Source organism: Lagenorhynchus albirostris, chromosome 12 (assembly GCF_949774975.1).
Source record: "Lagenorhynchus albirostris chromosome 12, mLagAlb1.1, whole genome shotgun sequence".
NCBI lineage: Eukaryota > Metazoa > Chordata > Mammalia > Artiodactyla > Delphinidae > Lagenorhynchus > Lagenorhynchus albirostris.
Genome location: NC_083106.1, coordinates 15,997,836 through 16,010,779, shown reverse-complemented (window position 1 = coordinate 16,010,779; position 12,944 = coordinate 15,997,836). Strand labels below are relative to the sequence as shown.

The 12,944-nt window shown below is 36.3% G+C and overlaps 1 protein-coding gene across 4 annotated transcripts in view; it reads left to right on the top strand.

Annotated features, from left to right (window-relative positions):
• TAB2 (TGF-beta activated kinase 1 (MAP3K7) binding protein 2) overlaps nt 1-12,944 on the top strand; it is an 86,569-nt gene that overhangs the window by 37,379 nt on the left and 36,246 nt on the right. For all 4 annotated transcript variants that reach the window (XM_060167922.1, XM_060167921.1, XM_060167924.1 and 1 more), the window contains one exon: nt 10,738-10,928. In XM_060167922.1, the coding sequence (XP_060023905.1) occupies nt 10,827-10,928 (102 nt within the window). In that variant the 5' untranslated portion in view covers nt 10,738-10,826. The remainder of the gene's footprint in view (nt 1-10,737; nt 10,929-12,944) is intronic.

Here is a 12,944-nt window from a genome sequence, read left to right as displayed (position 1 = left end):
TACAAATAAATACTGTATTTTGCTTTTAAAACCCTCCTGAAGTTTGCCTTGTAAAAGAAGTTTCCACATAGTTGTGGAAGCTTGCTATTGTGAAGTGGTTGAAGAAGGGTTTTCTGAAATCACAAGGGAAGTTGAACACAAGTTGTGGATGGGTGTGACTGATTCCACGAAGATGCAGTGAGCTGAGGTAGCTGGCAGATGGTTGAGGTGTGTTCACATCCACATTTTGTGTATTCACATGCAGCTTGTTTCAGCTGAGTATGGTTTTCTGCATTCACCTAGTGTTTCTGGCATATAAAATCACAGCAAAATTCATTTAGTGTTCAAATTGTTCCCTAACATATCAATTGCATTGAAACAAATTTACAGTTTCAAAACAAGTATTACAGCAGCACTGACATAGCCAGGGGTAAGGCAGACACTTTAGTTTGGAGGGATAGCTACCATTTTTTATAGTAGTCTTTAATCTAGATGTATTCTGATCTGTATTTAGAGATTTATTGCAGCAGTATTTTTTGAACATCTACTACTTGCCTTACACTTTCTAAGTGTTTAGGGTACAGCAGCGGTGAACAAGGTAGTCTCTCCACTTTGAAACTAACATTACTTGTGTAAAAATTTCTGTTTGTTGTCAAGGGTTAGTTTTAGGAGGTAAAATTGGATAGATGAATGGAAGAGGAAGTCTGGTAAAAGGAGTCTACTGGGCAGCAAGGCTTTTCTCTTACCTCTTAAATATATATACTTTTATAAGACAATTTCCTAGGGTTCTAGCCAACTCAAGATTTCATTGTTTATAGAAAAAATTATCGTCTCTGGAAGTCACTATGGAAATCAGAGTTAAATTTTAGGATGGTATATATGGTTAAAGTGGAAAGACCTTCTTGTCCACAAGCTAAAGGAGAATCCTAATGCAGTTGAGAAATGAACTTTAGTTTTATATATTTCTTCCTATTTCTCTGTGATATTTCAACATGAACTGTATTTTTTTTTGTTATAATAATTAAATTTGTTCCAGCAAAACTCAACCATGTACAAACTGGGCAAAGATAAAATATTTATACCAGTTTACATAATAATACTAAACCGTTAGTGTTAACTCAAGATCTTCTATGATAAAGGCCACTGTACACTTGCAGCCTTCATTGGCCTTTCTCGTCTTCTCTTGTAGATACTCACCACCCCAAACTCCTTCTTCATAATTCCCTTTCCTCCTGTCCCTCCTTCTTTTAGCCAGACAGGTGACTGACTCATTGTCTCCAGAACCTGCCCAGTATTTGGTTGCCTTGCTTCATACTTTAACCTTATTTAAGTACCCATGATTCAAGACCCTCCCACACCTTCCCTCAGCCCAGAGAGCCCTTTAAACACCTATAGCACAGTTTATATCACTTATCTGGCACTTATATGCAACCTAATATTTGGTTTTCAGGTAGCTTTATCTGAGTTACCTAATTAAAACAAATTATTTGTCCCATATACATGGGAAAGGAAGGCCTCAAAGGCTCAGTCAACTCCTTCAATATTCTGCAGCCAGAGTGGCCTGCAGCTGTGTTTGCTAAGGTTTTGTTCCTTTGTACTTTGTGGAAATTCATGATATTTAGAATAAATAATTATTACTACTAGTGTTTGTAGTTTTTGCTACAGGCCAGGAAAGTGTAATACCATTAATTTTCACTGTGTTATCACTAATCCTGTAAATTCTTGGAGTTTCCTTCATTTTACAAGGAAGAAATGATAGTGTTAATGGCTACCATTTACATAAGCTATTTTATTTACTTGTTTGCTTGCTCTGTGTTCCTTTTTATTATCTTATGTGTATTACTCAAAATCATGTGAGGTAGCTACTCTGTCATCACCATTTTGTAGGTGAAGAAACTGAGACACAGAGGAGTTTAATGATTTGCCCAAGAAGACACTGCAAGTAAGTGACAGATTAAATTTCATAAATAAATGAGCACAAATTATAGAATCCTAGAATTTATACTTAACCAGCCATTTAATTGTCTCATCTTATTAAATGAAACAATGCCCACTAATGTAGAAATTGAGGGTGAAATATTTAGCAGTGTTATTTCTGTTTTTAACTATTAATATGTTCTTTTGCCAGAAAATTTTAGAAACAGATGGTTAGAGTATTGTTTCTTGAAATTCTACTGCTTAGGAAAGTTTTAAGCTTATCTGAGAGTTACATTTAATTTATTCATTGATTTCTTTTTTTTAATAAGACTTTAATAATAAAGGCCAACACTTTGTCAAGTTTAAATTACATAAATCTAAGTAGTTTATATAAGACACATTACCAGTCACTCCGTTTTTATTTATCTTTTTATAAATTAATTAATTTATTATTTATTTATGGCTGCATTGGGTCTTCGTTGCTGCACGCAGGCTTTCTCTAGTTGTGGTGAGTGGGGGCTACTCTTTGTTGTGGTGCACGGGCTTCTCACTGTGGTGGCTTCTCTTGTTGCAGAGCACAGGCTCTAGGCACACGGGTTTCAGTAGTTGTGGCATGCGGGCTCAGTAGTTGTGGCTCACAGGCTCTAGAGCACAGGCTCAGTAGTTGTGGCGCACAGGCTTAGTTGCTCCGTGGCACGTGGGATCTTTCTGGTCTAGGGATCGAACCCATATACCCTGCATTGTCAGATGGATTTTTTTTTTTTTTTTTTTGCGGTACGCGGGCCTCTCACTGCCCTGGCCTCTCCCGTTGCGGAGCATGGGCTCCGGACGCGCAGGCTCAGCGGCCATGGCTCACAGGCCTAGCCGCTCCGTGGCATGTGGGATCTTCCCAGACCAGGGCACGAACCCGTGTCCCCTGCATCAGCAGATGGACTCTCAACCACTGTGCCACCAGGGAAGCCCTGTCAGATGGATTCTTAACCACTGCACCACCAGGGAAGTCCACTCCTTTTTTCTTAAAAGTTAGATCTCTGGGAATTTTGCTTTCCTCCATCATTTATTTTGTATGGTACCTCCTGGCCAGGAGCAGTCAACTTTAATCTTTTACATATCGGTATAGTCATAGTTTGGGGGTTTTGTTTGTTTTTTAATCTCTTGTCAAGGTTTGTTTAAAAGTAATACATCTCATCTAAATCTATAATTTCAATAGCAGAATAGTAGTGTTTACCCCTATCCCCTCCCCTCTCATTTCTCCCCATTTATCCTGGGGTTAGAATTGCGAGAGCTTTGCTGTTTTCTTGGACTTGATGGAAAGCCAGCTTTTGGTCACATATGGTTAATATTCTACAGTTTTTTCATTAACAACACACACACTTTTCTTCCCAAAATGCTAGTAGGGGAAGGACCTTGGCAATATAATCCACCCCTCATAATAGATTAAGTGTAGGCTAACAGTATTTACAGGAAAAAGTAATATAAATACTGAATATGGATTTAAGCAAAAAATTGTGAAATAAGTATTGGGCAGATGGACATTGGAGTGAAGAAGCATGGTTATATTATGGGATGGGAACTAAGTTATAAAGCTAACTCTTCATTTTCCACAGTAGGAAGTCCATAAAAAATGTATAAAATTGAAAAATCAAGAAACAGCCCTATAATCATCTTTGTATAATGTGGAGAAACAGCTCAGTGTTGACAGTGGAATATGGAATAGGATAAAAGTGGAGAGGCATGAGACAGGGAAATTGCTGGTTTCTCGATAAACTTTGTAGTACTGTTTGGCTTTTAAAAAACTATGTACATGTTTTCTTCTTTAAATTTTTATTTAATTTTTCATTATAGGGTATATCCTTAAAATAGTTCCGGAACAAAAAATTAAGATATTTTAAAATCAATTTTTGTATATAATGTTTAGTGTTTGGGCTGGAAGGAATGTTGGCCTTTAGGGAAAAAATTAATAATGACTGTATGATGTTTTATACATAATATAACCAAGAATATTTTTCTTTGACTGTTCTTAAATTATATGGTAGGATTGTCTCATCTATGCTCAGATTTTAATTAATGCCAGCACCATAGATGCCTCTCAAATGTTTATCTGCAGCCTAGACCTCTCCTCTGAGCTCCAGGTCCATATATCCCAACTCCCTCTGTGATATCACTGTTTTGAGGTTTTAAAGGTACCCTCGACTCAGTATGTTCAAAACTAAACTTAGAATCTACCCCTTTGTTTTCTTGGACCTTTTCTGTTGTTCCCTAGTTTATAGATGGGACCACCATCTGAGCAAATAAGAAAGCAACCTTTATACCTCCTTCTTTACCCCAGTATCTAATCCATCTCAAAGTTCTATTAAATTTTACTTCCTAAATATCCCTGAAGATTTTCCTTCTACTCACTGTCCATTGCTATCTCTGCAGTTACAAGCTATTAACTATTTCATGGTTACACTACAGCATTTTTCTAACTGGTCTTCTCATATATTCTTTTGCCCCTTTTCTCTGTACTATAGCCATTCTTCATACATACAGGTTTTCTTGATCATGTCACCTTTCCTGCCTCTGAGCTTAAATCTATCAGTGGCTTCCCATTACCCTGAAGCTAAAACCTCCAAATTTTAATGGCCCAAAAGGTACTTCACGATGTGGCCCCTACCTTTTTCTTGCTGCTGCTCTTTATAGTTTTTCCTCATGTACTCCTTTCCAGTCTGTTTTTGAATGATGTGAAACGGATGAAAAAGACTGCTGTGTCAGCAACAAGGTAGACTGAGATAGCAGGCAGCAGATCTGGTAGCAGGAGGCAGACAGAATATAAAATAGTGGACAAGTTAAAATAGTTACCTAAATTATGAGCTTGTTTTGATGTGCCTTTAATCCAGGAATGTCTGTGACCTGGAGAGCAAGGGTATAGACTCTAATACTTGTATCTCCAACATGGTATCTGCTGCATACTAGGCACTCCTTAAATTTGTGGGTTGTGGATGGTGATGATAGTCTAATTTTAAATATCCAGTTACCTCATAAATGCTCAAATTTTGATCAGACCTATAAGTTCTGTTGCTTTTCTTTATTGTTGTTTTTTAATCTGAAGACTGTGGTCTCTTCTTGTGAGTACAGTTAAACCATTATTTGTGTTATACTCTTACAGTCCTGGAAGAATTCACCATGGTAAACAATAGTGAAAATGAAGACTTGATAATTATCATAACGTGAAGTCTGAGTGAGCCATTAACTGATACTTAGTACTCTGCACTGTCATAATATTGACAGGTCAGAAATAAATTGCTTACATACTCTAAGAAAGGAAAGAATATGGCACATTTTGTAAATCTTTCCAGTATATTTACGGTTGGGTTTTGTAGTACTGTGTATACTCTGCTACTGTTTAGAATCCTTAAGAAATTATTCCTCCTAGATCATTTGAGCTGGTGGCAGGTTAGGTGCCAAAATTTTGCACCTACTGTTAGAAGCATACCTATAAAGTATGACTTCTTTATTTTCTCAGAAGAGCAGTCATTTTGCATCTTAACCATAGAAAATATATTTTTGTTTATTATTAGAAATAATTTTCCAGAGTAAGTTGTAAAGTATTTCTTGGTTTTCCTTTCGTAATTAAATAAATACCTGTTTGTTTCAGTAATGTGTTTAGTTGTAAAACTTATTCACTCACCCACAAAGGCTATATTTAAAAATAGTTATCTTGCCTTGTCCTTAAAGTTTACTTTTGCTGGATGCAGGATGTGGGTTGATTGTTTATTTTCCCTTTCAGCACTTAAATTTTGTCATTTCGGTATCTTCTGGACTCCACTGTTTTTGATAAGAAGTCGGCATTCATTTGAATTGTTGTTTCCCTGTATTTCGTTTCTTCGGCTCCTTTCAAGATTTTTTTTTTCTTTGGTTTTCAGCACTTCGACTGTTAGGCCTCTCTGTGGTTTTCTTTGGCTTTTCCTGTTGAGGGTTTGCTGATCTTCTTGATCAAGATCTTTTTGTTTGTTTGTTGTTTTTAAAACAGGCTCTGGCCAGTTTTATTATAGAAAAATTTTGCATGATTTACTTTTCACTAATCTGTTTTGGCATGCTTCTAATGATATCAGAATCACCTGGATCATTGATAGCCATTGTGCATATTCTTTGGTATTTCCCACATGCTGTGCCCAATTCAACATTATTGCCACTGTAGATGGATACCAGTTTTGGCCAACATGGCATAATACTCTGTTTCAGATTTCCTCAATCTGAGCAGTTGTAGGTGAGGATGACAGGTTTCACTTTGCCTTGTCTTATTTTCAGAGCCTGCATGTACCCCAGCATGTACTTTCCACTTTTCATAAGGAGTTGGAATCTTGAGTTGATCTGGAGTCTAGAGTTGGTTGACTTAGGCAACTTTTTTGTCTTCTTTGTGACCACCACCTTCCTGCCTTAGGTGCAGGATGGCGCCCAACCAAGAGCAACCTCCAAGATGGCCGGGGAGCCAGTCAAGACCTTCTGGATGTGTAAATTTATATCATTTACTAACTTGGGGAAATTTTTAGCCACTGTTTCATTAAATACTTTTTTCTACCCCATCTCCCTCCCCTTTTCTTCTGGATTTCCACTTACAGGTATATTATATTAGAGTTATTGATTCTTTCTCACAGGTCCCTGAGGGTCTGTTCATCTCCCTACCTCAACCATTTTTTTTTTCCTCCACTCTTCAGGTTAGAATGATTTCTGTTGCTTTGTCTTCAAGTTCACTGACTCTTTCTTCTGTCATTTCTGATCTGTGGTTAAATCTAGCCAGTGAATTTTTTTATTTCAGACATTTTTCACTTCTTGAATTTGCATTTTTTTAATAGTTTCTTTCTTTTTTTTTTTTGGCTGAGAAATCCAAGTATATTTGCCTTTACATTCTTGAACATAGTTAAAATAGCTGCTATAAAATCCTTATGTGCTAATTCTAGCATCTGGGTCATCTTGGGCTTGGTCTCCCTTAGTTGCCTTTCTCTTGAGAATGGGTCAGTTTTTCCTGTTTCTTATGTGTAGTAATTTTAGTTTATAACTTGGACATTATGAATGACACATTGTAGAGACTCTGGAGTCTATTGTGTTCCTCTAGTATTGATGTTTGGGTATTGATGTTTGGTTGGTGGTTTGCTTCCTTACTTGTTTGTTTCAGTAGGCAGTTAACTTGGCTCAACTCAAACTTCAAACTGAAATGTCAGTTCTGTTATTTTAGCCTTAGCCTGGCTGTTTGGAATCTCTCGCATATGTGTAGTTTGGGGATCAGAGATACATGCAGAATTTATACACAGAATTTGGTGCTTCTCTCCTTTCTATGATTTACTGGCTAGATTTTCAGCTGTTGTGGTCATGCCACAACATGACCTATCCTTTGGTTCATTAAGTGAGTAAGACTATGGATTTACTTGTTTGCGTTTTAGCTGAGCAAACCAACTGAGGCCTGCTCTCTGGCTAAAAGCCATTTAAAAAATGGAAAATCACCCTGTGCTGTCCACTTCTTCTACGTACTGACTTCCTTCACCTCCCCACCCCCAGCACCACCACTCCCCCTTTGCTGTTTCTGCCTTCAATCTCTTTATACGTTGTCTAGTTATAGAAGTTGCTCATGAGAGAATTCGTCCAGTAGGAGCTACTTAGGCATTACAGGAAGTGGAATCCCTAAAATACAGTTGTACGTTTGAACAATTTTCTTGTTTGTGTACTTGATAGTCTTTATTAGAAAGCAAGCAAGTGTGATAAGAGTTTTTCAAAGAACTTTAGAAATTTCTGTATATGTTTTAACAATAGAATAAGTTGAAATTTATTTACATGATTCATCTACTTTTAAATAAGAAAGGTTGTCCTGAATTAGACTGAGAATTTATTTCTTTGCCTCTCCCTCAAATTATGTATATAAATTTCCAATCTAGGTTATTTGAAATGCATGTTAGAAGCAAAAAATATGAAGAAACCATACAGTAAAACCTTTATTTCATCCAACAAATGTTACATCTTTGACTTAGATCCTGGGGACAGCAGTGAACTTCAAAGTTCGTAATCCTGCGGAGCTAACGCTTTAGGGATAGGCAGGTGGGTAGGTAGGTATGTCAGATATTGATAAATGCTATGAAGTAAAAGCAAGGTATGAGGATGTGATAGGGAGGGAAGGGAAACAAGTGTGGCATTATTTTAGATAGATTGGTCAAGGAAGCAGTCTCTGAGGAAGTGACATTTGATCAGATATGTTAATGAAGTAAGAGAGAAAGCCATGCAAGTATCTGAGTGAAAAGTGTTCCAGGCAGAAGGAGCAAGGAGTCTAAAAGTCCTAAGGGAGGAATGAGATTGGCTTCTCTTTGGAAAGTAACCAGTATGAGGGAACTTAGTTTGGAACTGAGGGAATAAAGATGGTGGTAGGAGACAAAGCCCCAGGGGTGGTAGTTAGCCAGGGGCCTTGTTTAGGATTTTGTGCTGGGGAAATGATTGTTCTGATTTACTTTTCACAAAGATCACTCTGTTCAATAGAGTGGGAGGTGGGGGTAGAGCAAAGAGTTAAGGCAGGGAGGAGACCAGTTCGGAGACCTTCGCAGTAGTAGTCTAGGTGAACTATGATGGCAGCTTGGACAAGAGCAGTAATAGAGGTGGGGAGAAGTGGTCAGATTCAGAATATTCTTTTGCAGATAACAACCAACCAAACTTTATAATGGATTAGATATGGCATGTGAGAAGGAACAACTGAATGATTGGTGGTACCATATACGGAGATGAAAGAGACTGGGAAAGGTTTGGTTTGGATGGGGGAAAATTGAGAGTTCAATTATGGACATAGTAAGTTTGAAGTGAATTTTAGATATCCAAAAGGATATGTGAGGCAGGCAGCTGGTTATATTAGTCTGGAACTCAAGGGAGAGAGAGCTCCCTTGGTGTTGGACATACAGATTTGCAAAGCCTCTCTTTAAAGTAGTGTGTTTGGATGAGATTACCTTGAAGAGGAATGTAGGTGTAATTGAAAAGAAACCCTAGATCTGAACTCCATAACTCACCAACATTTAGATGTTCCGAAAGGGAAGAGGATCTGACAAAGAAAACTGAGAAGGAGCTGCTAGTGGGTAGGAGGAAATCCAGAAGAGTATAAATCTCAGAGGCCAAGTGAAGAAATTGTTTAAAGAATGAGGGAGTGGTTGACTAGTTCATAAGCTACAGAGAGGTCTGGTGAGATGAGGCCTGAGGAGTGACTGTTAAGTTTGACAACCTGAAGATCCAGGACAGCTTTGATAAGTGTAGTTTCAGTGGAGAAAAACTATGAAAACCTGACTGGGGTGGATTTAAAAGTGATAAGAGGAAGGAAATGAAGACAAAGTATAAACCACCCTTTCAAGGAGTTTAGCCCAAAAGAGGGAATGGGCAGATAAATGAGCTGATAGCTGGAGTGAAGTCAAGGAGGCTTTCTCAAGATGAGCAGTACTGTAGCCTGTTTATCGCCCTTTATTGTTATGTTTAAATATCTTTACTAATTTCCAGTACTTTTCTTTTCTCCTGCAACCCTTTTCTAGAAACACTACATTGAGTGCTAAAAATTGTGTGTGTGTGTGTGTGTGTGTGTGTTTTAGAAATAGATTTGAGAAATGTGTAATGCAGATAACTTGGTTTGGCAGTGCTTTTACCTATGAGATGTAACTAAGCTAAAGTCACACAGACAAAAGAATTAAGGAAGAATTAACCAAATGATAATAAAAAGCTTGAGAGTCTTTACCAAACATGATATCTCAATGAGCTTTTATTGTGTTGAGGATTCGGGAGGCCTGTCATAACTAAATTTACTCAAAAGTGTTTTAATATCTACTGTTATGCTGAAAACTGTCTACAAAGCACTAGGTGTGTAATAATGGACAAAAGAGACCTAATTCCTATATTCATAGAGTTTACAGACTTGTATTTAAGCTTATGGAAAAGAGAAATGCTACAGATAAGAAATTTGTTTTAAAGAGATTGTCGTATTGTCAAATTTATACTAAAATGAAATGTATTTTAATTATTATGCAAATGGAATGATTTTAAATATTTTAATATGTTATTTAGGTTTAATATACTTTATACTATTCATATCCCAAAGAGGCTTTCAAGATTAAGCACGGTTTACATTAGGAATATTAGGAATATAAATAAGTTAGGTAATTCTCAACTTGGGCCATACGTTAGAATCACTCGGGGAGCTTTTAAATATCCACACGCTCATGCTGCTCCCAGCCAATTAAATCAGAACCTCTGGGGTTGGGGCCCAAGCATTAGCATTTTTAAAATACTGATTTTATAGAAACAGAGGGAATAAAATGCTGCTAAGGCCCTGAGAATGAATTGATTACACATTTAAAGATTAAGTATATCTGAAAATTAAGGCAAAATATCAAATGTTTTGATTTACAGATCAGTTTTAGACAAAGCAGGCAAAGCTATTTGTAGGACCAAGCTTTTTCAGGATCCAAACTTTAAAAATTTTAAGTAGAATAAACAAGATTACTTACCTTAGACTGTCCTCTGATCATTAAGAAAAAAATCAGTAAAGTTACTCAGTTTTCCATTTTAAAACAACCTTGACAGTTTCTTATTTGAATGCCTTTTGGCACAGCCATTATAAAGCATACAAATACATAGGAATTAGAACATTTTAAAGTTTGCCACCAGTAGTTATAAACTGAAAAGACAGTATAACTATATGGGAAGCATTATAGGACTAAATAATATTTTTATAGTTTATATTAAATGTTAGGTACTAAAGCACATACCCTTTTGTATTGAAATTTTAAATCCACAACAATATTCATTCTATAACAGTTCTCATTAAAGTTTTTTTTCTTTCTTTCACAGAAAATGCTTGGACAGAAGAGATGAGTACTGTTTCCACTAAGGCCTAGAATTGCCTACTGTACAAATAGTCCTGATCAGGCAATATACGAATGGCCCAAGGAAGCCACCAAATTGATTTTCAGGTTTTACATGACCTGCGACAAAAATTCCCTGAAGTACCTGAAGTTGTTGTATCCAGGTGCATGTTACAGGTCAGTGTTCAATGATTTCTGAATTTATTAATACAAACTTGGTATTTTTTTAAACACTGAAAGAAAACTCTTTTATCTTCTTTGGCATTAGTGTACTATGATGGAGAGATGAGCTTTGGTGTCTGATAGTCATGTGGCCTTTAGCAAGTTGTTAGGCTCTCTGTACCCCATCTGTCATATGGATCATACCTACCTTGTAAAGTAGATGTGAGGATTAAATGAGATCTCAATATAAAGCATTGATACATGGTCCACACTTACTATGAGCTTGCTTCACTCCCCCCTTTCCCCATTTTGCCAGAACTTTTAAAAATTCCAGGTCTTCATATGAAAGTGAGAAAATCATTAAATAAGGAATCAGGAAACTTGAGATCTAATCCTAAATGGGCACCCTAAACATATTTGACAAGTAATATGCCTTCTTTTGTACTTTAGTTTTCTTATTTGTAAAATGAGGAAATTTGACTAGACAATGCCTGAAGTCCCAATTCTAAAGAAGAAAAATGTTTATTTTTAAGTTTTCCAATTAATACCACTATCTAATAAATTTTTACATTTTTCTTAGTACGTACAATTTTAGAAATCCGTAATTCTAAATAGTTAGTGATAGTGTACCTTCTCATTTGATTAAACTGGAAACCTTTCTATCAAGTACTATTTTTCAGCTTGTTAAAATGGAGATATAAAAAAGTGATTTGGTTTCAGACATATTTATTCTTGATGAATGATTTTTAAAGTTTGAAATTATATGAAACTTTAAAGGCTCAATATCTGTACTTGATATCAAGTGACTACATTTTGTTCACACCCTATCATCTTTTTATCTGTACATTTAATTGGTCTACCCACCTTTAGTCTAACCCAGCTTTGGTCGCTCCTATCTATCCTCCTCACTTCTGCTAGAAATGTCTTTTTAAATGCAGGTTTTATCATATTTACCTGTTTAAAAACCTCATGGTTGTTCCCCATACCCTTCAGAGTAAAGTTTATATATCTTGACTAGGACATACTAGGTCTGTGATCTAAAATCGTGCCTTCTTCTGCAGCATGATCTCTTACCCAGTCCCTCCTCCCTCACACCCTATGCTATAATCATCCTCAACTGATTGGAATTCTCCAAACACGTCTGGCTCTTTCTGTGGTATATTGTTTAAGAGCATATGTTTTGAGTTAATAATACTGTATTGTATATTTGAAATTTGCTAAGAGAACAGATCTTAAGTATGCTTACCACCAAAAAAGAAAGAAAGAAGCCAGGGTGGGAGAGTTGGGGGAGGGGTGGAGGAAGGAAGGAAAGAAGAGTTGACTATGTGAAGTGGTGGATGTGTTAATTGTAGTAACCATTGCACAATGTATATGTATATTAAATCATCACATTGTATACCTTTAAAAAACATCATGTACAACCAAAATATATACAATTTTTATTTATCAATCATACCTCAGTTAAAGCTAGGGGGAAATAAATTTAAAAATTTAAATAATAACAAATAGTATATGTTTTCCTGATAGAGACTTGAGTTCAAGATTTGACAGTTATTAGCAGCAATTGAATTAACCTCTCTGACCCCCATTTTCCTCAGGGGTACAATGGGAATAAAGAAAGTTCACAGAGAGTTAAATGCGATAATGCAGGAAAGCAACTAAGGATACCTGATTCATAATGAGTGCTCAATAAATGTTAGCAACCAATACGAATAACAGTAATAATAGTGGAAGGCCCATAATGAATATTTGGTGAATGAATCAATAGTCCATATTTGTTGATATCGGATGTGCAGCGAAATGAAAGAGGAAAAAAGGGTAATAAAAATGGAGTCAGAAGCTAAAGAAAGTATGGGAAGAAGCAGAGATAGGGGAAGGTATCTTCCCCTAGAACTCAGGTACCTCTTCCTAATTTTTCAAATAGCATTTTCTGATAAGACTATACTGAGAATGTTCAGTGAATCATTGAAAACTACAAAAATATTATATATAGGTTCTTCAATAAGATTGTATAAGATTTGCTACTGAAAG